The following is a 26401-nucleotide window of genomic DNA, read 5'->3' as shown; positions in this document are numbered from 1 at the left end:
AATGTTGATTTTTTTTAAATGCATGCTGATAGGACAGCTGTCACAATACAATCTAACAAAGTGGATTCAAATGAAATTAAAGACAACTAAGTGCTACTAGAGCCATCTTATGGAAGAAAACAAATGAACGTTTTGGCCAACCCATTAACATCACACAGAGTATTTTCACTGCCCCGAGAATCCTCTGTGTTCCACTTATTTATCCCTCCCCCAACCCCACCAAGGGCAACCCCTTATCTTTTCACTCTCTCCTCAGCTCTGCCTTTTCCGCAATGTTGTCTAGTTGGAACCACACAACAGGTACCCTTTTCAGATCGACTTCTTTCCCTTAGTGATATGCGTAATGTTCCTCAAGGACTTTTCGTGGCTTGATAACTCATGTTTTAGCACCGAATAGTACTCTGTTGTCTGGGTGGACCTGGTTTATTTATCCATTAGCCTACACAGTTGGGGACATCGTGGTGGCTTCCACGCTTGGGCACCTAGGAATAAACTGCTATAAACATCTGTGTGCAGGCATCTGCATGGACCTAAGTTTTCAGCTCCTTTGGGTAAATGCCAGGGAGCATAACTGCCGGACCTCACGGTAAAGGTATGTTTAGTTTTGTAAGGACACACTCAACTGCCTTCCGAAGCGGCTGTGCCATGTTGCGTTCCCGCCAACCATGGGGGAGCAGCACCCCTGCTGCTCCACGTCCTCGTCTGCACTTGGTGTTGTCGGTGTTCCGGGTTTAGGCCATTCTCATGGGTGTGTAGTGGAGTCTTCACTGTTCAAATTTGCAGTCCCTGATGGCAACTGACGTAGAGCGTCTTTTTTCATGCTGGTTTGTCCTCTGTGTATCATCTTTGGTGAGGTGTCCAGAAGGTCTTTGGCCCATTTTTTAGTCACCTTTGCCTGTTTGCCAAGTGAGTTATTTGTCTTGTTATGGCTGCATTATCAGAGTCATTTAGTGTTTTAGCTACAAGCTCCTAATCAGACATAGGATCCTGAACCCATTCTCCCTATTGGTTGACTTTTCACTTGCTTGATGGTGAGAGATAGGAGTTTGCTATTTGCCTCTGCCTACCTTTCTGACAAGCTGCCCGGAGCCTTGGACGGCCTTGCTCACCTTCCCTCCCGACCTGAAAGCCCCGCCTCCTGGGAATGTGCCCTGGAGCCAGAAGCACACACCTTGTCTTTTATATTTCAGGACTGAGATTTTTTTCCCCCAGGGCACAGCTTCCTTTCCTGGAAACAAGGAGTCACATGAAAGGTGCTGTAAGTGGCCTGAATCGTGTCCAAAGTGTAAAACGGAAGCCCAGGAACCAGTGGCCTCTTTGCTTTTGTCCCAGAAGCCTCTCTTTAGGTTATAGCTCCCATGGATCTAAAGCACTGCAGGCTTCTGAGCAGCAGTGGCTGGGAGACGGCCCCTCCTTGGCCTGTGGGCACTGCTGGAGGTCGATTGAGGTCGCTTCTCCTTACTGTTCCCAGAATAGCCACGGGGTTTTTGTTTCTTTCATCCTCTTAGTTTTATTCCTTATTGGCCCAAATGCAGGGTGATGTGCTAGGTGATCTCCAAAACGCTTTGCACCTCAGAGGTGCTGCACCTTTAAACAGCGCCCAGGCCCTCCTCCTCCACTAGGGCACAGCCGGTCCTCCGTACGCTGTGCCTGACGTCCACTAGCAGGCAGGGGTGAGCTGTCGCCCAAGTGCAGTGGAGACCCCACGCTGTGAACAGATCAGGTTCAATGCCGCCTGATCCCAGCATGGTTCGATCACTGCTGTTCAGGTTCATAGGGAGAACTTTCCCGTGCAGCCAACGCCTGGGTGCAGACAAATTCATGCTTTTCTGTACCAGTTCTGGGCAGGGCTGTCGGTGAATATTTTGTAATGAAAGTGGTGTTTCCATTGCAGTTTATGTTAACACCTTAAGCTTACACATTTATGTTTACTTGGCTCCAAGGACAGTTGAGTCGAACCCTTTGAGCTTTATTTCTCCCGCCTCCTTAGCGAATCAAGGGAGGCCTCCAGGGCCGGTGGATGACACGTTCCCTACATCCTGTGAACACAGCTGCTGGAAGCAGGTCTTCCAGCCACAGTCACCCTCTGTGTCTCAGGTGTCTGTCTTAGCTTGCTACTAACCCCAAATTAGAATTCTGTTATTTATGGGGCATTCGGTGCCAGCCCAGTTTAAGTAAGCAGGCAAGGTTAACACAGAAGTCGATGAGCCGCTCTTGTGTTTCCAATACTCCCAGCATCACGCAGAGCAGCCATCAGGGTCAGCGCTCACCGTGGCGAGCAAGGAACGTGAGACGTGAATGTGGGTGGGCACAGCTCGTTTTCTTTCGGCGGTATGTTTTTTATTTATTGTTCCCATTCCGGTAGTTTTACAAAACGGCTGGGCTTCAGAGAGGGGCCGGGGGAGGATGGAAAGGGGCTCGCTTGAGGCTGTAGCCAGGAAAGAAAGAGAAAGCTCAAGAAGAGAATGAGACTGAATTGTGTCCCTGTTTGTCCGTTTGCGCGTTCAGGAAGTAGGGAGAGCACTTCAGGCCGAAAAACCTGTGCTGCGCATTCACATGAACAAGCAACGTGTCTGGGCGTCCACAGGCCCCTTGGCAAACAGAGCCCAACAGTAATGTCTGACCCGCGCTCTGATAATACGCAGAAACGTGCTGAAAGAGTGACAGCGATGCATTGTGGGCCGTTCTTCTGCTTTCCCACCGTCGTGGGAGCGCCGGCCTCCCTCCTGGGCTGGGGCCTCTGTACGTCCAGCACCTGCCATCAAGAGGCACCTGGGTGCCACACGGCCCAGCCAGGGCGCAAGGAGGCGGCGGCCCTCCCATCCGAGACACGTGTGGGCACAGTAGCCTTTCACTCACGTACAGTCGAGGACAAAATAAAACCACAGTGAAGCTCGAGTGAAGAGGTGAGGGAGACGACCGGGGCAGGGGTGGGGGAAGCGCACCCAGGCGGCGTGCAGGAGACGAGCGTCCTCAAGAAGCCGTCAGAGGTGGGTGCCTGGCCCGAGGGAGGGCCGGTGACTGTCACCCCGGGCAGGAGCCCAGGGCCCTGCCCCCTCACTCCTGCAGGAAGGAGCCAGTGCCGACCGAGCAGCAGCACCTTGCTGATCCCCGCTTCTCCACCGGCATGCTCTGAAGCCGCCACACAAGGACCTGGACTGGCCGCGAGCATCCACGTCAGGTGCTGCACGGAAAAGGGGCCTGTGTGCACCTTTGATGTTGTAACAGACGCGTCTAAAAAGACAGGGGCCAATGACTCTAACAGCAATGAACCCAGAAGAGCTTTACATGAAAAGAATAGGATCCCTGTAACCACTTTGAGGAAAATTCAGTAAGCACCTTCATGAGGCCCTTCGCACCGAGGCATCTTCCTCTCCTGTCTCCCTCGGCTCTGCTTCTGCCGCAGGAGAGCGCCTCAGAGCGCAGCCGCGGGTCCTCAGCATGGGGCTGACCCCCGCCCCGACCCTGCGGAGCTGAACTTGTGAAAGAAGACAACCTTCTCTCTAGAGAAGTCTCAAGGAGAAAGTGAGTGAATCACTGTCTTTATTTATGGTGGGGGGAGGGGGGAAGTGGTAGCCTATTGAGTTTTTTCTGAATATGCGCATGCACACACACGCATATAAGGGGGGATGCTCCCCCCTCCAAACAGAATTATCTTCTGGAGGGCAGGCCCCTTGTAGTTAGAACAGGCTTCCCCACTAGGTGAGTGTTCTAGGAGCCCACCTGTACCAGTGCGCCAGCGGGCATTGTTGTGAGAGGCTGTGCTCAGCTCCGGTGAATGTCTTGGAAGACTTTCAGCACACTTGCCCACTTTGTGATGGGTGATTTACCGGCACACCTGCCCGCACCACGCTGAGTGAGCAGTTTTTGACCAAAAACAGCATGACCCCTGTGCCCCACCCTCCCTATTCACCCAATCTCGCCCCACGTGAGACTTTTTTTATTTCCCCAGCTGAAAAAAGTCCTCAGAGGGAAATGTGTGGCGATGGGGGAGAGGTGGAATGAAAAACAGCAGAAGCTCTGAAAGACATCACAATCGCCAAGTTCCGAAACTGCTTTTGAGCAGTGAAAAACAAGTCTCAGTGGGTGTATTACATCAGATGAAGAGTACTTGGAAGGTGACCGAAGTTTAAACATGCAAGAAAAAACACGATGTTTTATAAATAAATTCTGGGGCTTGGGGGTCCTCCACACACACAACACACACACACACACACACACCAGGCGTACCTTTAACTCTCCGAACCCCACCAGGAGCTTCAGAGGGTTTGGGGGTTCTCGTCCCTCGCCCTACACTGTCCCATCATGTCAGCGAGGAGTCACGGCAAACTGCCTCAGGCAGGTGCGTGAGGCACCTCCAGACCTCCAGCCTCTCCTTGCTTTTGTCCAAAATCTGTGGGACCTTCCCTTTCGGCCCCACAGCAAAGAACAGCACAGGCTTTGCCTTCAGGATTTTGGTTTGTTGCTTTTGCAAAAAGTGAGGTATGTTCCTCACGTCCAATTAAACTCTGAGACACCTCTGTCCCTCCGTCCTGCGCTGCCTCGTCTCCGACCCCTGCGCTCCTTGACGTGGTCCCAGGCCCCGCACGCCCTGCGCCCGCCCACAAATGCTGCGTGCGGAGGGAGAAAGGGGCGGTTCCCAGTACGTGTTGTTGGAAGACACACCCGGAGCGCTCTGCGTGCTCAGGCCGTGGGGCTGCCCAGTGACTCTCACTGCGGAGTCTGTGCTCTCACTGGCAAGCGAGCTCACGGAGAGTACCGTGGATGGACACGGTCAGCAGTCCTCTGCAGTGAAGGGCTCAGCACGTCCCCCACAGGTGTCACTGGTCAGAACTCTTCTTCCTTGTCATGGAGCGGGGAGCCCCTGACCCCCCGACAGAACGAGCGCGTGACCAGAGGTGGTCAGTGAAGCGATTGCTGAGACCCTGGCCTCCCAGCCTCCGCCAGCCTGTGGGCCCCCAGAGCGAGCAGCTGGGCCGAGAGTCATGCCCTCTGCTCTGCACCAGCGGCCTGCTCCTGGGCTGGAGGCCTGGGGCACCTCTGTCCACAGGCATGTTCCTGCTGGGGGCAAAACCAGCCTGGGACAAGACTTCAGAGAAGCCATCTAGGCCGCCAGAGCACTTCAGTCACTGGAACTGCACGGCCTCCCCGTCTCTGGGCAGGCTAGCTGGACAGTGTGCCTGGGGCCAGGGTGTGGGACCAGGTCTGCACTGAGCAAGGACGGGGGAGGGGTACGAGGGGGGAGGGGTGGGTGTCACCTGGGGAGGACACACTGGGCGGAGCCATGCACCTCCGTGTGACACTCGGTGCCACCCCTATGAGGACACGCACTGCACAGCCTCTCTGGCCCTGGGGGCGTCTGGTGTCTTCCGGGGGCAGAGCTGGTCAGGATCTGGGGCCCAGTGATTTCCTAGCGCTGCCAGCCCTAGCGGGAACCTGAGCGGGAACCGGGGAGGAGAGATGGTCCTCAGAGAGGAAGCAGCCAGTGGGGTCGCAGATGTGAGGAGCGGGTGCCAGAGGCCAGAGGTGGCAGCACAGAGCGAGTGCGGGCTGCCAGGAGCTCCTCTCTCTGGGCAACAGGCGGGGCTTTTCTGATCCTTGAAGAGCTGTTCCCTCCAAAGCTGCTTCAGGAAGCTGACTCCGACAGCCCCTGCCCCACCAGCCGGTTCCTGCGTCTTCTTGCCCACGGGGTTCCTCATTCATTCCTTGAGCAGCACTTACACTTACGGGGGCCTGTTCCTGAGCAGGGCCCCCCCCCCATGACAGCCTGGCAGGCAGCTGAGGCGAGCTCACCAGTCAGCACCGAGGAGCTGGGCAGAGACGTGCAGGGGCAGCCTGAGTCCAGGGGCAACCCTGGACCAAGAGCAGGGCGTCAGAAACTGCCCGGCCTGGAGCCCCCATGTTGCCCACGAAGGTGACCCCAGCCCGTGGGTCCTGGCGCACACCACACTCAGGAGCGAGAGGGGAGCAGGCTCCTGCCCAAGGGCACACGTCGTCCTTCTTTGGAAGCCAAGGGTGACGGCCAGTCCCCTTGATGCACCGTGGGGAACCAACCCCAACCAAAGCCATCCACAGGCTCAGATGTGGGTCAGTGTTCTAGCCCCGCCCACCAGGGGGCGGGGGAGCCAGGACCGGGACAGCAGTCCAGCTGTGGTCGGTGAGTCATCCGGAGGCAAGCAGGCAGCTATTTCTGAACCAAATGCCATCCGATCTCTCTCCTCACCTTGAGCCCACTGCCCTGGCCTCCACAGCACTTCCTCTGATAGAGAGCCAGGGGGAGCCAGGACGCCAGAGCCCGGGCAGAAGAGGGCAGCCCACAGGGTCCTCCCTCCTGGCACCAGGCAGGTGGAAAGGGAGCAGGGTGAGAGGAGGGAGGAGCAGGCAGTTCTAGAAAGTGCTAGAATCCTGGGTGGGACTCCACCCTCCCTCCCTGCTTCGAGCACATACTCTATAAGCCACACTCTGCACGAGACACGAGATGTTCAAAGCAGGGCTGGCCCCTCCTCAGAAGGAGCCTAGAGGGAGAGACCGGAACCGTGCCTGATGGGTTCTGCACGCCCGCTGTCCCCCAGGCCCTGGTAGGGGCGCCTGACACTGTGAGGTGCCCACACTGTGGTCTCCATTTCAAAGACGCCCTGGCTGAGCACGGAGACATTAAACAACCTGCCCACTGAATCCGTCCCGGGCAGCGGCCGCACGGACTCACAGAGTCAGAAGGGATCGCGGGAGCTGGCCCGCCCGATTCCCAGCGTGGATCAGGCTCGGGAGCACCTGTGACTGGGGACCAGACACTGGGCCGTCCCTCTGCACCACTGCCCCCGTTGGCACCCAGACAGGTCCCTGAAGGTCCCAGGAGAGGGAGGAGGCACAGCCTGCCCAGCTGTCCGCCCACCCCGGGGCTCCCTCCTGGCCGGTCCGCTGCCCCTGGGCGGCTGCCCCTGCTCAGCTCCCGCCGTGCCAGGACCCGGGCCTGCAGGGGACCGAGCCCTGGTGCCTGCCTCTGAGTGCAGGACCTACAGAGGAGGCAGCAGACACCCCACTCGCATCTCCGTGTCCCTCCATTTGCTCACCGTGGTCCCGGCTCTGGGCCCAGCATGACCCTCAGACTGGACACTGTCCAGTCACCATGGAGCAGCCATGGAGGGACCCACCGGGGGTGCGTCTGGTAACACCTGGGGGTCCTGCCTCTTGACCTCCTGCCCGGGGTTCCCCAACCTTGACGTTCTTCCCTAGAGAAGGAGGGGAAATCCCACTGGGACCCTGACAAGTCTGAGCTGACCCCGGGGGTGCCCTGGCTGAGGAAGGGAAGGGACGTGTGGAGGCGGGGAGGGCCACCGAGCACTCTGTCTAACGGGTCCCTGCCCTTGCACTTGGAGTTGCCGAAAGAGGTGATCCGTCACTCCTGCCCGATCGGGAAGGAGCTGCCCGGTGACGGGGGTGCATCTCTCTGGGCCCTGAGACTTTCTCTTGGGGGAGAAGCACCCAGGCGTGCTGCGCTCCGAAAGTCCCCGAGCGGTGCGGGCGTACGTGTTCGGGCGGATCCCCCTCCCTGGGCTCCGGAACTACTTCACGTCGTAGTTCGTGAGCACCCGCGACCGCAGGGAGGACCTGTGGCCCTCGCTCTGGTACGCCCTGCAGGACTGCGAACAGGGGTGATGTTTCAGAGTGAGTTCATCGGAGCGGTCTGTTTTCTGACTTTTGGAAATCTTAGCTGGCTTCTACATTTTTCATTATTTTGAATGGATTAAGTAAAGAACTTCACATAACTTACAACATATAATATTTATGAGTACTTTTTTTTAAAGATTGTATTTATTTATTTATTTATTTATTTTTAGAGAGGGAAGAAAGGGAGAGAGAGAGAGAGAGAGAGAGAGAGAGAGAGAGAAACATCAATGTGCAGTTACTGGGGGTCATGCCTGCAATGCAGGCATGTGCCCTGACTGGGAATTGAACCTGTGACACTTTGGTTCTCGGCCCGCACTCAATCCACTGAGCTACGCCAGCCAGGTACGAGTACTTTTCAAACCATATGGATTATGGCCATGAGTGGGTCATCATAAAACCAACTTAGTTGATTGAAGTCAGCATTATTTTTTTTTAATGAAACAGCAGAACAAAATAAAATGAAATGAAGAAAAGAGCTAATGCATGGTAAGGGTAGTACTTTATCAAGTATTCAAATAACTTATATATGTGCTTGTACCTGGAAATAGGTTTCCCGATTTTTTAATTGATATATAATTTACAAACAGTAAAATCCACCCTCTTTAGTATACAACTCTAGGAACTTTGCTAAATATTAATGCATTTCTGACTGTCCACAAAGTGAGAAGCCACTTAAAGCCAGAGTCTACCTACTAGCTGGAGAAACTCGTGGAGGCCAAGGTCCTTTGAAGATGCTGGGAGGCTGTGACGGTTGTCTTGTCCGGGAAACTCCAAAAGCCAGGCAGGACCTGAAGGAGTGTCCAGCTGCGGATTCCAGAATTCCTTCTGCAGTGAGGACGTCTGTGTAGACCAGTCTGACGTGGACCCCAGCATGGATCAATGTGGAGTTGCTTCGCACAGAGACCAGGAAACACAATTTGAAAACCGCCAATGGGGTCTCCCCTCCAGTGCCGAAGTAGGGAAACTGAGGCCAGAAGAGGCCCAGGGGCCACTGGGCTTGGCCTCCATGCCTGGCAGGGTTAGAGCTCAAGGTCAAGCTATCGGCTGTTGTTCACGGCCTTGCCATGCTGCCTCGGTCTCTGGAGACTCACGACTACATACACCCACCAATGGGATCGATGCCCCCTCCCCCGATGGTGCGGTGGGACAGCAGACATTCACACACAGCGTCAGAGGAAAGACTGGGCCGGTGACCGCCCTGGACGGCCGACGTGGGCGTGAGTCCAGGAAGATAGGACAGGTCGTGGATCAACACAGGTTACTTGCTGAGGCTCAGTAGGGCCCAGAGCCCCAGCCAGCCCCCAGGTGGTCAGGAACCAGCGGCATCCCCATCCTCGATGACCCCCCAGGGCTGCCTGCCTTCCTCTTCCTAAAGGGCCAGGGCTGGGCCCCACCTGGGGGTGCAGGTGAAGTGTAGCCCCTTGGTGGTAGGAGAAGTTGGTGGTTTTGCCGCCCTTCTTATCTGAGACTCCTCTCGCGCTCCCTTTGTCTTCGGTTTGCCAGTGGGAGTAGGGGGTAGGTGGGGAGGCTGTTGGCTGGGTGGGCCGGGTGGGGGCCCGGGGGCGGCAGGGGCCTTGGAGCATAAAACTCATGCTGGCGGTTTGTGAGTTCTGCATCCAAGGCTGATGGCTCTGTATCTGCTCAGTGAACCCGCTTCGGTGTTTGGACTGTGACGCTAAGAACACAAACCCAGCTGCCGCTTGTGCGTGTGACTTTCTGTCCCTGGGTCAGGTCACCACAGCCCAGCTCCAGCACAGGGTTTGAAATCGCTGGAGTTCTCCGAATTCCGGTGCGCACTCATACGCCGGCACCCAGTTCACGTTCCAGAACAATTTGTTATTTGTGTGAGTTTTCAAGTTGGTACCCCCACCCCCAAAAAAGGCGTGCACTGAGCACACCTGTCCGGGGGTGGCCGAGCAGGAACTCCTGATTGGAGAAGGGGTGCAGGAAGGTCCTGGGTTTCTTCCCCGTGGGGGTCAGGGCAGAAGGAAGGTTAAGATGTTTTGGTTGAGACGGAAGGGGAGAGAGCACACAAGGCAAAGAGAGTCGAGCACAGAAAAAAGGATACAGCACTGGGTACTGAAATTAAGGGGAGAAAGTGGAGGGGGCCATTGGTCCCTCCTCTTTGATTAGCAGGAGTCGGCAGACAGGAGGAAGTGATGACCTGTGTGTGGGGGAGTGAAGGGCAGGGGGTTAAGTAACAGTTATTTAATGAGTGAAGTCAGGGGTATTTAATAATATTTGATTGTTACCTATTTGACTTATAGTAACATTGCAGTAAATAGGAAGGACATATCAAAGAAACAAAAGACAGATGTTAACTGGGTACTTTCGATGTGATGTGCCCAGTAAAGTAGGTGTGGACAGCAGTCTGAGGAGCTGCTGGTGCAAGCTTCGGCAGTGTGTGCACTGAAGTGGAGGGCCTGGGGGAGGCCCTGGGGCCCAGGTCCCCCAGGACATGTGCACCAGCAGGATGAAATCTGTCACTGCCACGTTCGAGCGCCAGGAGACACCTTGCCCTCCTCTCCCTCCTGAGTGGGAATCGCTGGGTGGAGCCTTTGCGTCTTTACATGTGTTATGCAACAGTGCCTCCTTACCCACAGGGGCGTGTTCCAAGGCCAGAAACCACAGCCGGTGCCGAACTCCGTTTACTCCATGCCTTTTCCTACCCATGCATGCCTCTGATAGCACGTAACTTGTAAACCAGGCACAGCCAGAGGTTAACAACAACCACCAGTACCAAAACAGAGCATTCACAACCATACACTGTGATGAACTCCAAGGGCCTGTGACCTCTCTCTCAGCACCGCCCTCTCCCTGCTTGCGGTGACTCGAGGTGACACAGTGCCCACGCGCTGAGATGCAGCGAGCGGGCAATCACCGTTTATTTCTGGAGTTTTCTGTTTACTATTTTCAGGCCACTGCTGACTGCAGGTAACTACAGTCACAGGATGCCGAACCACAGATGCAGGGGCTGGGGGGGCGCGTGACTGCTGTACGAGAGGACGGCAGAGCAGTTCTAAGTGCACGTTTTCTATTTGTTGGACTTGGACTTGAACCCCTGCTGGGCCACGTACATGCTGTACGGCTGAGGAAATTTTATTTAACCTCTCTTAGCCTCAGTTTCCCCAGATGTGAAACAACGTGACCACAGCCTGACAGAGCTTTTGTGAGTAAGAAGTGAAATGATTTATGCCCAACATTTAATGCTATATGTGATGCATAGTAAGTGCTCAAAATCTAGGCGCTCTTAGATGACACTTGTTTTAGCTAGGATGTAATTGTTGATCGAACAATGTTATGAAACAGGAGATGGGAATATCATATTTTAACAAAAAGATCCTTGTAAGTATATGAGATTCCTTTGCTTTAAACTTTCTTGTTCTTAATTCTCACAAGGGGATCCTATAGCGTCATCTCTCAGGGTCTTGGGGCAAGTTCCCTGTGACAGGTGTATGGTGTGGAGGCTGCCACCAGAGGGCGCTGCAGAGACCCTAAAGTCCCTTGCACACAGCCCTGAGAAGTCAGCCCTGAAAGCCCTGGCTTTTGGGGGACTTGGGGGACCATTCTGTTCATCACAGCTGTTCAAGAGGGCCAGTGAAGCAAGAGCCCTACAAGGGAAACTTCCAGGAACCACTCCTACCGGAGACCTGGAAGGGGGGGTATGCAGGCGGCTGTCACCGGAAACAGTGGGCAGGGGCTGAGCCAGGGAGACCCTGTTGCTCTGAGGCCACCGTCCACCTTTGCCACTCCACTGAGTGACCCTTTGGGGGGTGAGAATGGCATCGTGCAGTAGAACATCACCTCCGAGACAGGAAACCAGGGAGAGTGGGAGGTTCTGACACTCCGGATAAGGAGTTGACAGTGACTGCAAAACCCCCTGAACCACCAAGGACCCTCCAGATTCCCCCGAGGAGGCGGGGCCGAAACAGGGGGTTGGGCGTGTGGAGCCACCGTGGCTCCTGCTGGCAGACAAGGGGCCCTTGGGGTTCTGGGCCCAGGCAAGGCCCTTGAACCCCAGCTGCAGCGACAACGGCAGGACCATGGTGCTCTGTCGTGGTAGAATCGCACCTGGGGACTCGGGGTCACTCGGGGCTCCCCTGGGCAGTGATGCAGCAGCTATGTCATTGCCCTTGGCCAGCAATCACGGACCAGGACCCCACCGCAGGGTCTGGGAGGACCAGTGACCCCAGATGGCAGAGGCTGGGGCCAGGGCCCGCCCTGCTGCGGCGGCAAGAACAGGGAGCAGGCAGAGAGGACGCCTTCTCCGCCTCCCAGGCCCTGGGGCGCCCCCCCCCCCCCCAGACTGGGGCGGTGGGGCAGGAGCAGAGGTCTCCTGGGACCTTTGTTTTTTTTGCGGCTGCTCTGCTTCTGCGGACTTTGCTCCTTCGTCCCCCCAAAGAGCTGATTCTGGGGACCACATGAAATATTGTGCTCCTAGATTCCAGACCCCCTCGCAAGCGTGGGGTGCGTTCTTTTTTCTGACTCTTACGGTCAGCCAATAATTCAGGAGTTCGCGCAGGGAGGAGTCAACTCTCCACCCGGAGTCCCACACCTCCTTTTCGGAACTTGTGGAACGTGAGGTCAAGTTCTCGGGGCCCTTCCAGTGTGCTGGTCCCGTTCAGGGCTGATTCAGGAGCTGGTGGCCGCCTGGGGCCAGGAGCAGGCTCCGCGGGAGGGGCTGGCTGCGGCCGGGCGTCTGGGGCGGGGGCGGGGAGGGGGGGGAGGGGGAGCAGGTGAGCCCGGGGTGGGCGTGGGGAGCGCACTTGGCGTGACGTCGGAGTTTGGCGGCAGCCCAGGCGGGAGGCTGTGCGCGTGTGGAGTGGCTGCGCGGCCGGGAAGATGTGCTCCGCGGGGCAGCCGCCGCAGTGAGCTCAGCGACAGGAGCCAGGAGCGCGGCTGGCAGCAGCGGCAGGGCCTGGGCGGCGAACCTGGCGCTCCTGCACGGGGGAGGCCGCCGGCACCGAGGGCGCTCGGCCGGCCCCAGGATGTAGGCGACCGTGGCTCCTGCTGGCGGACCGCTCACCATGAAGAAGCACTCGGCCCGGGTGGCTCCGCTCAGCGCCTGCAACAGTCCGGTCCTGACCCTCACCAAAGTGGAAGGTAACGCCTGGGGTGGGGGCGCAGGCCTGTGCCCCAGCGGGGTAGTCCGTTTCCTGGCGCCAGGCCCCCGGGCTGCCTGGCCTGGGGGCCGCCGTTCCCCGGGAAGCGCCCCTGCAGTGCAGCGCCTGTGGGGGTGGCCCCTGGCGGCTCCTGGGCTGCCCGGAGCCGGGGCTGCGGGGTCCTCGGGGCTGCCCGGGGTGCCGCAGCCACCGCACGCTCAGACTCCCTCCTGCGCAGACCCCGCACATCTGCTGGCGGCAGCGGCAGTGGCCTCAGCGACTCCCTAGCCTGTGGCGCTGGCAAGTGAGTGGGAGGGTTCCGCAGACACTGCCCGGCCACCGCACACTCACAGACACTTTCGTCCCAGGTTTGGGGCATCCCCCTCCCCAGGCAGGTCCGGGTGTTGCTGGAGGGGCCACAGGCAGAGAGGGCCCCCTTTGCCCCGAACCTCCAGCCCCAGCTCCTCCGTGGGAAGGGGCAGGACAGGCAGAGCAGAGAGACGCCACCACCTGCCTGTAAACAGGTTCTTGCCCCCACTCAGCGGATGGGAGGCAGAGACCAGGCGGAGGAGCCTACCACTCCCTGGAGAGGCAGCCTTACTCAGACACAGGGAGTGGGAGGGACCTTGCTTTCCCACGTGGGGGAGGGGGAGCAAAGAGAGACCCCTCTCTGCCCCTAACTGCTCCCCCCAGAAGGCAGTGGGATGGTCAAGGCTCCCAGGGCTCACCAGGCAGCCAAGGGAGGGCTGGGAAGGGCCGGTCCATGAGTAGCAGGGAGAGGACTGTGGAGGCCACAGGCCCAGGCCCTCGCCTGCCCTGAGCTAAGAGCCCAGTGCGGGCCCCATGTGCACGGTGGCCCCGGGGTCTGCCCGCCCTGGGGCTGCAGCCTGGAATCAGGACCCCTTTCCGATGTCCTCTGAGGACCCTCTTTCCCTGCGTGAGTTCTCACTTGTACCTCGAGACCGAGGACCAGTGGGGGCAGACAGAGGCCCCCCCGGGACAGATGGGTGCCCCTGTCCGCGGAGGCCTGCCTGTGGCCCTCCTGGTGCCGTGTCCCCACCCCACAGATGAGGACTGCGAGGCCCAGAGGGCGGACTGACCTTGACTGGCGGGTGGTGAAGCCCAGTGGGAATCCCAGGCTGGCTGAGCCCCAGCCCATGCTTTCCAGAACATTGTTTTGCACTAACTTGAGACTACTTTCCCACTTGTCATCGTTTTGCGTCTTTAGGAGGTTAATTCCCCCTCCATGTAGCCGTCTCCTCCCCTCCCCCCCCCCCCCCCCACCTTGGGAAAGACTCCGTACGTACGGTGGTCTACTGAGCCCGGACTGAGTGCACCTGCCGCCTGTCCCGGGAGCAGGGGCATGCCAAGCTGCCATCGGGGACTTTGTGCAGGTGTGGGGAGAGGAGGTGGTCAGTCCGCACTTCCCTAGGGGAGCTGGAAAGGGTTGCTCACTCACGGGGCCTGGGGGAAGTTCCCCCACCCCACCATTTACATAAGGCAGGTGGGATCTCCTCCCCAGCTGGGGCAGGATGAGCTGAGCTGCACTGACCCGGACAGGGCTGGGGAGGCCTCCCAGGCTGGGCCCTGTGACCTCGGATGGCTGCAGGGGGCAATGAGTAGCAGGCCAGGCACAGGTGGGGGGTCCCCTCCCCCCTTGTTGTTGCCAGGTGAACGTGAGCCCTGTTCACCCCAGTGAACCTTGTTAGCAAACCATGGACTCCACTTTTTAATGACTGTGGCACATGAGTGATCTGCGGGTGACAGAAAGTGGGTTTAAACTGACCGTGGCACAGGTCAGGGCTCTAGACGGGTCCTCTTCCAGGGGCAGCTGGACTTGCAGAACCGGTCCTCAGTTTCCTGACCGCAAAGCGGAAGTTAACGCTCTACCTCAGCAGACCCCGAAATGAGGGGGACAAGTGGCAGTGCCTAGCCAGGTGCCGGCACACAGTAGGTGCTTCTACCTGCCTGGCAGTCCTCCAGTCACAGGCTGTCTCTTACCTTCGGCACCTTCTTGCTGCCCTCATCGAGTAGGTGTGTGGGTGGGGAAAAACACAATAAAGGTTCGATTTTTAGGAAAGAGGAGGGAGCGGGGACAGTGTCTAGAAGCATCGGCCGAGTTCCCTGACACTAGAGAGCCCTTTCCGTGGGGGACACCTGTGTGTCCGTCCACAAAGGATGGGCCAGCGCTGGGGACGGCCTGCACGCCGCGGCCGGGGCTGACAGGAAGCTCCGTCCCTCCCCTGGTGCTCCTCCTGGTGGTTTCACTTGAATGTGACTTTGGGTCTATTTTTTTGAAAGCCTTCGCATCCTGTGTGCTTGTTTGCAAGTGTTGAGTCACTTTTTTTGCCTTGCATGCACAGGGCACGGCGGTCCCCGTGCTGTGGCCGTGTCTGTGTGGCCGGCAGACAGGCGGGGGAGGCAGCCAGCAGCAGGGACGCTGCGTTAGCGTGTGGGGCGTGTCCTCCAGGGGGGCTCGGGGCACAGCGTGCAGTGCCTATAAAAACCCAAACAGAATGGGAGGTGCCCAGGGGCTCAACTGCAGGAAGAGGGGCAAGATGACTTCTTTTGCCGCGCAACGACTTCCTTCTGCTAAAGCAGTTTCAGGTACACGGGGAGAGAGACCCGACGTGCCGGTGGCTAAGTTACCTTGTCTCTGGCCGCAAGTCCTGGTCCAGAGCTCAGAGCAGAGTGGCGCCGGGCGCTGAGGCGGAGCAGCCGAGGGGCCCTCTGAGGCAGAGGGCCGCTGGAGTGAGGGCCGCTGGAGTGAGGAGCCAGGTCAGCCCAGGAGGGGGCGCTGTCTGGGGCAGAGGGGCGGCCGCTGTGTGCGGAGGGGCCAGGCAGCGCCCGCCGGCAGGAGACCAAAGCTGGGCCTCCGAGGGGGTTGCAGGCTCCGAGTGAGCACGGCTTCCAGCCCGCTGGGCGGCGTCCGGCCTGTCCGAAAGCGAAAGCGTGTCTTGTTATCACGTCCTTCCCGACTCCCCATCGCACGCAGACGCTGCGTATTGATCGGTGACACGGCCTCGCAGATGTGGTGTTCGCCGGGGCCATCTGTGGTCTCGGGTTCAATAAAGTGACGTGCGCCGGGGACGGGTAGCTGAGAGCAGTGTAATACCCGCTGCCCCCCGCCAAGCAGCCGGCAGCGTGCAGTGCTGTGGAAGGGGGGCCGTGGGGCCGATGGCTGTGTGCGTGCCTACACCTGGAGCCGAGCCAAGTCACCTGGCCGATGACCGGAGCCCTCTGGAAATCAGTCCTCTCCTGTGGAAACAGGGTGACAGCACGTCCCTCTGACTAAGGGGAACAGCCGCTGCTGAGGAGCCCACCACGTTACAGGTTTGGTTGGGGGACAGCTCTGTTGTCTCTGTTCCTCCCCGCGGAAGGGCGAGCACATTGTCCCAATTCACGGAGGGGGAAACTGAGGCCCAGAGAAGTCACTGGCACAGCGCCAAGCAGTTGGAAAGCCAGGGGTCACGTCCGTATCCGCCTGACTCCAAACGTCGTGAAGCCTCGGCACAGCCGCGTTCCGTCTGTGCAGCGGTGACAGGGACACTGCTCACGGCACCTTGCCAGGGCGCAGGGGATGCTGGCTCCCTAAGCTCCCACCACTCCCGGTGACCACCACGACTTGGGGGACCGCCGGGGCTCACAGGGCCCACTGCTGGGGGGGATGGACACTCCTCGAGCCTCTGCTCCAGGGCAGGCAGCCTGCCTCAGCTGTCCCCAGGGCGGGTCTGGCCACTCCATGTTCATGGATAAGTCTGTCTCCCAGGGATGTCCGTTGTTGTGGGTGGCCCCCGCCCGTGGGCCCGTCTGAGAGGTGTCTTGAGAAGTACAGGGCCAAAGGGTTCCCACGCCCCCAAGGATTTCCCAGGTTGGCTGGCCCTGGGCCCGAAAGCTCAGTGACAACAGCCATTCGTGTGTCGATCAAATGTGTTCCCTGATATGTGTAAGAGAACCAGCCAGACGTCCCTCAGAGGCCGGGTGGGAGCTCAGTGTGGTCCGTGACCCGTCAGAGCCTCCAAACCAGCAAGAGGTGTCACCGGCGCACAAAATCATGGGCACCCGTGGAAGTGTAATTGTTCAAAGTTCCGTGAGGGGTAAAACACACAGTGTGTGTCCGCAGAGCCAGAGAGCCCACGTTGCGGGGGACTCAGAGGCCACTAGGTGGCGCTCTGCCCGTTACCCTTGCCTGCCCACTGTCCCTGGCACAGGTAACTGCATGGATGAAGGTGCAGCGTTAGAAAGAGGTCGCCTGGCAGGACCTGGAGAGGTGGTCTTAAGAAGTGGGGGAGGGGCTCTGAGGTCAAGGCAGACCTCGGGCAGATGCTGGGGCCGCAGGAGAGGGGACTGAAGCGGTCAGGAAGGGCGCCGTCAGAGAGGAGAAAGGCCCCCGACCGTCTCACGGCAGAGCTGCGGTTCAAGGTGGGCCACCAAAAGATCCCGTCCGTCAGTGAGGATCGTTACTAGAGGAACTAGGACGGGATCAACCATACCCAAGTGTGTCGCACCCAGGGAGAATCAAGGTAGAGCCCCGCCCGGCCCTGAAGACTGAGCCAGAACTCGGCAGTGGGGGGTGCATCCAAGGGACAGATGGGGAGTCAGTCTGGATTGGACGGGGGGGTGTGTGAGGCCGGCGGGGTCTGGAGGGGGGCTGGTAGCGAGTAGAGTTAGGAGAGGGTGTGGTGAAGGCTGGGCAGCAAGTCAGGGGGGAGAGAGGTGGCTCGGGGATGATGGACAGACAGACGACGGACATGTGCTGAGCCCTGACGGCCGTGTGCATGGGGACAGCAAAAGGCAGAGGGGAAGGCTGAACGGCCGAAGCAGCATGGAAACACGGAAGGGTCCCAGAAGGAGGCGGTGGGAAGGTTAGCAGGTACAGTGGGGGTGGGAGGGGGAGGGGAAGGTGTAGCGACAGGTGTAAGTGGGGGCTGGTCCGCACGCCAGATTGCCAGGGCGGTGGCGGCGAGGGAGGAGGAAAGCCGGTCAGGAGCGTGTCCAGGTGTTCGGCAGAGGCAGGGGCGGGAGGCGTGTGCTGTCTTTAGCGGGAAGGGCAGAGATTTTTCCAGAGCCGGGAGTTCTGTAAACGGGGGCTGGAGGCTGGTTCCAGGGCAGGTCTAAGGTGTCCCCCAGAGGAGGGTGATGATACTCTTTGGCCTGGAGGAGGCAGAGGGCACAGGAGGAAAGAGAGGGGGTGCTGGCCTGGGAAAGGAGGGGCCGGGTGACGTCAGAGACTGGAGGGTGGGGGTGCTGGGTGGGAGCCGAGGACCGGTGCCCTGACGCTGGTCTTCTCCGGGAGGTGGGAAGGGGAGCTGTCCGCCGGCAGGACGGGTGGGACTGAGGGCTGGCGGAGGTGCAGAGGGCTCAGGACACGGGTGCTGGAGAGCCAGGAGGCACGTGGCTCGTGAAAGCCTGTTTGGTGGGCGTTGCGCTTTCACTGAAGCGTTGTGTGACTTGGGGGAGCGTGTACAGGGAAGAGTGCTGGTGGGGGTCAAGACAGGGGTGTCCCCTGCCCCCACCTGCTGAGTACCAGCCGGGCGTGTGCGCTCGCCTCTGGGCACTCCGGCTTCTCTCTTCGGAAGGTGAAGGGGGTTAGAAAAGATCTCGCCCTGGCTGGGTGGCTCAGTTGGTTGGAGCATCGTCCCGTAAACCGAAAGGTTGTGGGTTCATTCCCGGTCAGGGCACGTGCAGAGGCAACCAATTGGTCTCACTTCGATGTTTCTCTCCCTCCTTTCCCCTCTCTCTGAAATCGGTGGGCGTGTCCTCGGTGAGGATGAGTAAAAGAACAGGCCTGGCATGGGCTCTGCCCGCAGGAGCCTGTGACGGACGAGCCTGCGAAGTTGCTTGCTCGTTAACAGAGATGGGTTTCTCCACAGAGCTCCAAGGGAGTGATACCAGGGACGAAAGAAATGTGGCCTGTGTATGCCTGTGTGCATACAGTGTGTGCAGGTTTTGTACATGTGTCCTTATGCATATACATGTGTGTGTTTTACATGTGTGCACATGTATACCTGTGTGCACACAGGCATGTGTGTGCGTGCCCGTGTGTTTGCCTATACATATGTTTGGCAGGGCATGCACATACCTGTGCTGGTGTGTGCACACATGTGTGCAGGGTTTTGTGTGCCTGTGCACATGTGCTTTTTCATTAGTATGTGTGCATGCACATACCCATGCTTGTTGTGTTGCACACATGTGTGCACCTGTGTGTCCAGGTGGAGGCACACGCTTGCAGGGTGGTCTTTGGTGCCTGAGCAGGGGGAATGCCAGCCACGTTAGCGTTTGCTCCATGAATCTGTAGCAGCAGGAGCCGCTGGACTTGACAGAGGACCCCAGGGGCTTGGGGCGGTGCAAAAAGAGGTGCAGAAAGACCCAGAGAGAGCCACGCTCCTTCCACGCCTCACCTGGGCAGCCCGGGCGTTTTCTCAGGACAGCCTCACTGCCTGGATTGGGATCAGCCGCGTCGCCCTCAGTGGGTGCAGGAGGCTTGGCCCGGGTGGGCGATGGAGCCAGGACCGTTCAGACCTCAGGGCAGACCACGCCTCCATCCTCCACCGAGCAAGCTCAGTCCCTGCTCCGACGCCCAACTCTGCTGAGCGCTGGAGCTGTGCTCTAGAAAACAGCGCTTTGTTCTTCAAATTAAATGGCACAGCAACCCTGCCATCAGTTAAAGCCCTGCTCTGTTGTTCTCCGGCTCCCTCAGGGAAAAGGCTCCAGCCTGCCCCTGCCCGCAGAGCCCAGACTGCCCGGAGGGGTGGCCTGCACCGGTCGGCCTCCTGTAACACCCTCGCTCCCCCGAGTGCCAACCTTGGAACTCCGGTCCACGTGGAAGTGGGAGGAGCCCTCGCTCCGTCCAACGAGGGAGAACCTCAGGAAAGAGGAGAGCCTGTGTTTGTCTGTGCTTGTGTGCGGGTCGTGAGCCAAGGTGAGCGCCTGCTGTGTACAGAGGCCTGGAGATGGGGGGCTCCAGAAGGCCGCAGGATCCCACGTGCAGGGCCCAGATGACAACTGGCCCCTGAGGCTGAAGCGTCTTCCCACCAGGCCCCAAACAGGGCCCTGCCCCGGGGGGGGGGGGGGGGCGGGTTCGAAATGCATTGTCCCACACTCACCCACACCCAGTCGTTCCCTTTGAGTCACATTCGCCTGAGGCCGAGAACTTTCCAGGCTTGTCTTAGACCCACCGCAGACCGCAGACCACAGACCGTGTCATTCAGACGCCTGGCCGTTGTTCTGCGGCCCCTGAGGAGCTGCGGGGCGGGAGCAAGTGCCGGCCCAGAGTCTGTTTGCTGGGATGGTGCTGGAAGCGGGGACGTGGCCGGGGGTCTCGGCCTGATGCAACCCAGCCCCAGCTGAGGCTGCTGAGGGCAGATCTGGGGAGTCTGGAGAAGCCGCCACCACCCCACTCTACCCCCAGATCGGCACCGGGCCTGGTCCCCAGCAGGGGAGTGGTTTGGGTTTCCTCAACAACTTTGCAGTGGCGGCCTGGTTGGCTCCCGTCTCCACCCACCGCCTGGGCACCGCTCACAGCAGAGGCTTCAGGCCTGCGTGGCGGGGGCTGTGCTCCCAGCCCGGCCTCCAGCACAAGCCCTCTCCTCAGAGGCCGTCGGGCACCCGCTGTCCTCGTGGGACCACCACCGCTGCCCAGTGGCGGCCCTGGGCCTGTGAGACACTCACCTTCCCAGGCACAGCGCCGTCCCAGGGTCGCACCCTGGGGGACACCTCAGCCACGATGACGAAGAGCCCCAGACGGCAGACATGTATTTTCTCGCAGATCTAGAGGCTGCAAGTTCACGATCAAGGAGCCAGCGTATCTGGTTTCCGGCGAGGAAGTCGGATGGTGGGGACGGAAATACAAGGATCTCGGTCATCACGGAGACTCGTCGTGAGGTGACAGAAACGTTCAAAGACGGGACAGCGGCGATGGCCTCACCAGGCCGTAAAGTCACTGAACATCGTGACGTGCACCTCTCCCTGAACAGGTGAACGTTATGTTTATGAAAATCAGCCTCGAAAAGAGCTGTAACAATAACTGAGCATCCTATTGATGGACATGTCACTGGGAGGCGCCTCCCCCCCACCCTGTCTCTGTGCGACGCTGGCTCCTTTGCTTTCTGGAGGGTGGGGCACGCCAGCCCAAGGGTGGCCTTCGGCCGCGGCTCCAGGCCCCTCCTCTGAGATGTGACCGGAGCGCGTGCTCAGTGCAGCCGCCTGGACACTGTTTCACGGAGTTGCCACAGGTCCACCACTTCTCAGGCAACCTCAGAAAGCCGCACTTGCGCTCTCCTGAAAGTCTGGAAGAGCCGTGTTACGGGGACTTTCAGTTGAGAGTAAATGATTTTCCAATTTTTCTTGCTGTCTCATGTAATCGACTTTCACAAAATAAACAGAAAGCACCCAATTCATCATTTTTCTCGGGGAGAAGCAGTGGCTGGCTCCTGAGACGAAGGGCGTGCCGTGGTCCTGAATGACTGGACGGTGACACCAGCCGCCAGCTCCCCCGTCGTGACCCGGCGGTGACCCGGAGGTGCCTTCTCCTGAGCAGACACGCCGTGGGGACCGCTTCTGCCTGACCATCCAGGAGCGTGAACGCTTTTGAATCCCGGCAGGGGATGGGCACCATGTGTGGTTCTGTGGGTGGGGGGACTGAAACTGCCTGACCCAGAGACGGCTCGGGCTGGAAGCTCGCGCCCAGGTGTGGGCACAGCTCATCGTGCCGTGGAGGGCACACTGGGCACGGGAGGGTGCTCTGCCTACACACACACACACACACACACACCATCTCCAAAACACTCGGCGGAAGCAACTCAGGCCACAGCGCAGGGGAGCCCGCCTGTCCCCATGTTTCTTGGTGGTTAAGTAGCATGACCAGAGCCTTCAGAGGCGACAGCGAAAGGGAGAGGCTTGACTCCACAGCCACAGACCTGTCAGCGCGACCGGGGTTTCGTCCAGTGCATCGCTCCCAGAACCGCTGGCCAAAGTGCCGGGTTCGAGTGGAAGGTACAAGTGTCAGGATTGAGCGCAGAGGGTTATCGGGGTGGGGGACAGACAGCCTTTCTCCTCGAGTGGGGTGGTCAGAAGGCTGGGGCAGGAAGCGGGGGAGGCTCAGGCAGCACCCACTGCTGTCATGAAGGAGGGGCACTCGTCAAACAGAGGGATCTCGGGGCTTGCGACTCCGGAGGGGAGGGAAGAGAAACCGGCCTTCCCTGCGCTGGGAGGTTTGAGAGGCTTTCGTGAAAGGAAGCTGCCCCCTCAGAATTCATTCTCTCTAAATCTGAGCACGAATTGGACGGCCAGCTCATTGCCAGTGACCCTGACAGCGGTGCATACTTGGGGGTGCATGTGCAGCATTTCAAACAGCGGAGAACAAACGCGTCTGCCCACCGTTCATTGTCAGTCTACACGTATGCTTTTGTGTCTGTTTGTCATGGACAGTGGAGGGGGGTGCTTTCTAAACACAGGGGGGTTGGCATCTGAGTCTGCTTGAGCCCCTTCAGCCCACGTGGCTGAGTGTCCGACCTGCTCCCTATGTGAGCAGAGCAGGACGGGGCGTCACCGTGGGCCTGGGGTCTCGATGTCCTCCTCTGGAGCAGACCACGTGTCTGCCTGACCCTGAACTTCGCTCCCCCGTTGCTCAGAGCACTTCTGTCCTCCATGGGCCTCTTTGCCTTCTCTGCTTGTCTCCCTGTTGTCACCACAGCCGGCGCTGGTGGCACCGAGCTGGGCATTTCCACGACAATCCAAACCTCTCTGTTTTGCACGTAGGGGTCCTTTCTAGGAGCCATGGGTGATTCCCGGACTGACTGTGAGACCCTGAAGAACAGTAGTCCCGTTTTATGTATCTACTGGCTGCCCAACTCTCAGCACAAGGCACGTGCTTCCCGGTGACTTCCTAGACAGCCGAAAGACTCCGAGGGTGTGGCGGCTACATGCAGCCCCGGGAGGGACAGTCCTTGCTGGTGTGCAGGAGGGTGCATGAGTGTAGGCGAAAACTTGGTGTGACCTGCATGTGTGCATGTGTGTTATGGTGCAGACACAATAGAAGAAGAAACGCAGTCGAGTATCAACAGCAGTATCTCAGGGCAGTAAGATTACTAGAGATTGTTTTTATTTATGCTGTTCAGTATTTTGGAGAGTACTTGTAAAGAATATTTTAGCTGTGGCTGGCGTGGCTCAGTGGTTGAGTGCCAGCCTGCGAACCAAAGGGTCGTTGGTTCATTCCCAGTCAGGGCACATGCCTGGGTTGCAGGCCCAGTCCCCAGTGGAGGGCGCTCAAGAGACAACTACACATTGATGTTTCTCTCCTTCTTTCCCCCTCTCTCCCCTCTCTCTCTAAAAATAAATAATTTTTTAAAAGACTATTTTTAGCTTACACGAGGTAGCTCTAGTTTAACAGAAGTGTTGGGAATGAGTAAGGTAATGAATTGATAAATGTTTGTTATTCTAAGAGGCCATGAAATAGAAAGTTTTCTGTGAATTAGATTTGGGTGTCTATGCTTTTTTATGGGCTGATTCCGGCGTTTCGCAGTGTGCTGTCTGAGGGACTCCATCCTACCATGGTGGTGGGTGCCGTACATTAAACGGCAGGGGAAGCTCCCACTCTCTGGCTGCTGTTCAGAAAATCCCAAGGTCCATGAGCCCTGGACGCTCCCACAGTGAAGGAACCTGTCTCTGACGTGCCTGGTGTCTCCCAGACTTTCCCGACCATGGAATTCTTTTTCATAATGCCTGTTAACTGCATTACACTTGGCAAAGACTGTGCGATCTCCTTTTTAAATGACAGTGTAGGTTTTAGGTTTGAACGCCTTCATTTTGCTTCAGTATATTGCTAGTCCCTTGGGCAAATGATCCAGACTGGGAGGGGGTTAGAGAACAGCTTGTTCAGCCCAGGCCTGTAGGGGCCGTGTAACGAGACGCTGCAGTGTGATTTGGTGGTTTCTGTTCCATCGTAACAGCGACACAGCGTCAGCCATCACCAATTCCTTACGTTTTAAAGCTTCATTTTCCGTAATGAGGAACCGAGTGTGAAAACAGACGTGGCCAGAATTCACTCCACCTGGTCCCGAGTCCCGTCTCCGTGGGATGCCAGAACTGTGCAGCCGCAGTTGACTCTCACACGGGCTTCCCCTCTCCACAGCCTTTCCGGAGTGCGGTTTAGATGGGGATACGGCCGTCGAGAAACCTCCCCAGCCCCCGAGGCTGCTCAGAAATAATGCCAGGCCACAGAGGATGACCCCCAGTGCCTGGTCACCGGCATGTGAACCGAAACTGGATTTGCCTGGAGTTGCGGGATTCTGTCAACAGTGGAAAAAACGCGCTGGTGGCTGCCGGCCTCTGCCCTCCTCTGCTTCTCCCTGCCCTGCGGCCCAGGACACAGACAGACACACAGACAGACAGACTGCGTGCTGGAAGCCCAGAGAGTGGGTCCTCCAAGGGCTTCCCGACCAGGATCCATGCAGATAGGAAACGGCAGGGAGGTTAAATATGAACAAAGGTGACGGAGCACAACGTGCAGGGTATCGAGAAGGACACTGTCTCTCCCTGACGAGCCTCTAGTGAAAGCAGGTCGCCCGGGGCTGGCAGTCCCCGATAACGGTGGCCAACACCCGTATCGTAGAGGATCTTGAATCAGGATTTCTTTGCCCGTAGAATGATTACGTGCCAGAAAGCATGATAAGCAAAACTTGATTTAGTGTGACTAAACCCACTTCAGGTATTACTGAGTTTAAACAAAATAGAGTGCGATTGGCCCCAGCACCGTCGGTGCCCCCCCCGCACCCTTCTAGCGGGGTCCTCTGGACGCTGGGTGCCCCTGGTGCGGGGTGCTGGGCCGCACGGGACAGGCAGACTGCCATCTCCTGCCGTCTGCGTCCGCCTGCGGCTCCGCCCAGCGCAGGCTAGAGCTCTGTGCCGCTTTCCGCCTGACTGACGCTCACGACGGTGAACAAAAACCAAAAGTGGGAAAGGACGCTTTCGCCACCGTCTCGTGGTCTGCGGGAACAGAGCCGCCCAGCCCGGTTTGCAGAAGTCACACGCACGGAAGGGCAGCAGCCGGGGCCTTTCACAGCGCCAGCCGCCCGAGGCTGTGGCTTTTAAGTGGGACTGAAGGTCGCGGCAGGAAGCCAGTCGGACACATGTAGAGATAAGAGGGAAAAGTCAATTCTGCCATACGTGCAGAATGAGATGAGAATCTTGGCGTCCGTGCCTTTAAGTGACAGACAGGGAGCGGCTTCTGTCCAGGCCCTGGGGGCTTTCAGAGGTCAAGGCCTGGGGCTCCCTCAGGGGGGAATCTGGTCCCAGGCGCTGCCCCGGGCTCAGGAGCACAGCTGGGGCAGCGGGCACAGACTGCAGAACGCCACTTCTGTGATTGTGTGTCCCGGAGAAGCATTTCCCAAGGCTAGAAATGCAGATTCTGGCTCTGGGGTTCTGGGGTTAGGCCTGAGGTTGTGCATTTCCAACACGCTGTGGGGGAGCAGGTAGGATAAGAAAACCAAAGGAAATGTCTTTAAGGTTTTTTTTTATTTTATGTATTTATTTTTAGAGAGGGTAAGGGAGGGAGAAGGAGGGAGAGAAACATCAGCATGTGGTTGCCTCTCACACGCCCCCTACTGGGGACCTGGCCTGCAACCCAGGCATGTGCCCTGACTGGGAATCGAACCCACAACATTTAGTTCGCAGGCCAGTGCTCGATCCACTGAGCCACACTAGCCAGGGCTCTTCTGTTTCAGTCTTATTTCAGGAAGCTGCCAGAGCCCCCTCCCCATCTCTCCCCAGGGTGGCTGGCCACGAGCCTGCCAGTGGGGTGGGTGCCCTGCTCTCTCTTTTGTTTCAGAAAGCTGCCTCCACCCCCCCCCCAAGCCCAACTCCCCCCACCCCAGGGCGGCTGGCCCTGACCAAGGCAGTGGGGTGGGTGCCCTGGCCTCTAAGTTTTGTCCCAAGGAGCTCCCTCCCACCCCCCCCCAGGGCAGTGGGTGCCCCGTCCTGGGCCTGAGGAAGGTGTGGAGCCCGCTAACCTGCCCGCCCTCCTCTGCAGGGGAGGAGCGCCCCCGGGACGGCCCGGGCCCCACGGAGGCCGCGGCGGGGGCGGAGGCCGGGCGGGCGAGCCGCCGCGGCTGCAGGGGCTCGGGGCCGCGGCTCCGCAAGCTGGCCTGGGGCCTGGCGGTGGTGCTGTGCGTGTGCGCCTCCTGGGCCGGCTCCACGCAGCTCGCCAAGCTGACCTTCCGCACGTTCGACGCGCCCTTCACCCTGACCTGGTTCGCCACCACCTGGAACTGCTTGTTCTTCCTGCTGTACTATGCGGGCCACGCGTGCAAGGCCGAGGAGAGGCAGTCGGTGTGGCAGCGGTACAGGTAGGCCTCCCGGCGGTTCCCCGGGCTGCGCCGCTCCCCAGGGCCCGTGCTCCCGGTGCGGGCGCCGGGGCAGGCCAAGGGGACGGTGCTGACAAGTCACAGCGGCACCTGATGTCTTTCTTAGTGGGACAGGACCCGAGGCCTGAATTCTCTCTCCCACTGGCAGGGGCAGGAACACCCTCTCCTCCGCCCGAGCCTGGGAGCTCCCTTGTTTGCAGCAGAAGGCAGCATCTTCCCGAATGGCCTCGGGCAGGTCCCCGGAAAGGGCAGGGGAGCTCAGTGGCCCCA

General features: G+C 58.8%; 1 protein-coding gene across 1 annotated transcript; it reads left to right on the top strand.

Annotated features, from left to right (window-relative positions):
- Window positions 1–12465: 12465 nt before the first annotated feature.
- LOC118498279 (putative thiamine transporter SLC35F3) lies at window positions 12466–26144 on the top strand. Its single transcript, XM_036016067.1, has 2 exons — window positions 12466–12771; window positions 25798–26144. Exons 1-2 carry the CDS (start codon window positions 12696–12698, stop codon window positions 26115–26117), a joined length of 396 nt encoding a protein of 131 aa, XP_035871960.1. The 5' UTR covers window positions 12466–12695; the 3' UTR covers window positions 26118–26144.
- Window positions 26145–26401: the final 257 nt, after the last annotated feature.

The sequence above is a fragment of the Phyllostomus discolor genome, chromosome 15 (assembly GCF_004126475.2).
Source record: "Phyllostomus discolor isolate MPI-MPIP mPhyDis1 chromosome 15, mPhyDis1.pri.v3, whole genome shotgun sequence".
NCBI lineage: Eukaryota > Metazoa > Chordata > Mammalia > Chiroptera > Phyllostomidae > Phyllostomus > Phyllostomus discolor.
Note: the sequence above shows the minus strand (reverse complement) of the source record. Positions and strands in the feature narration are given on the sequence as shown.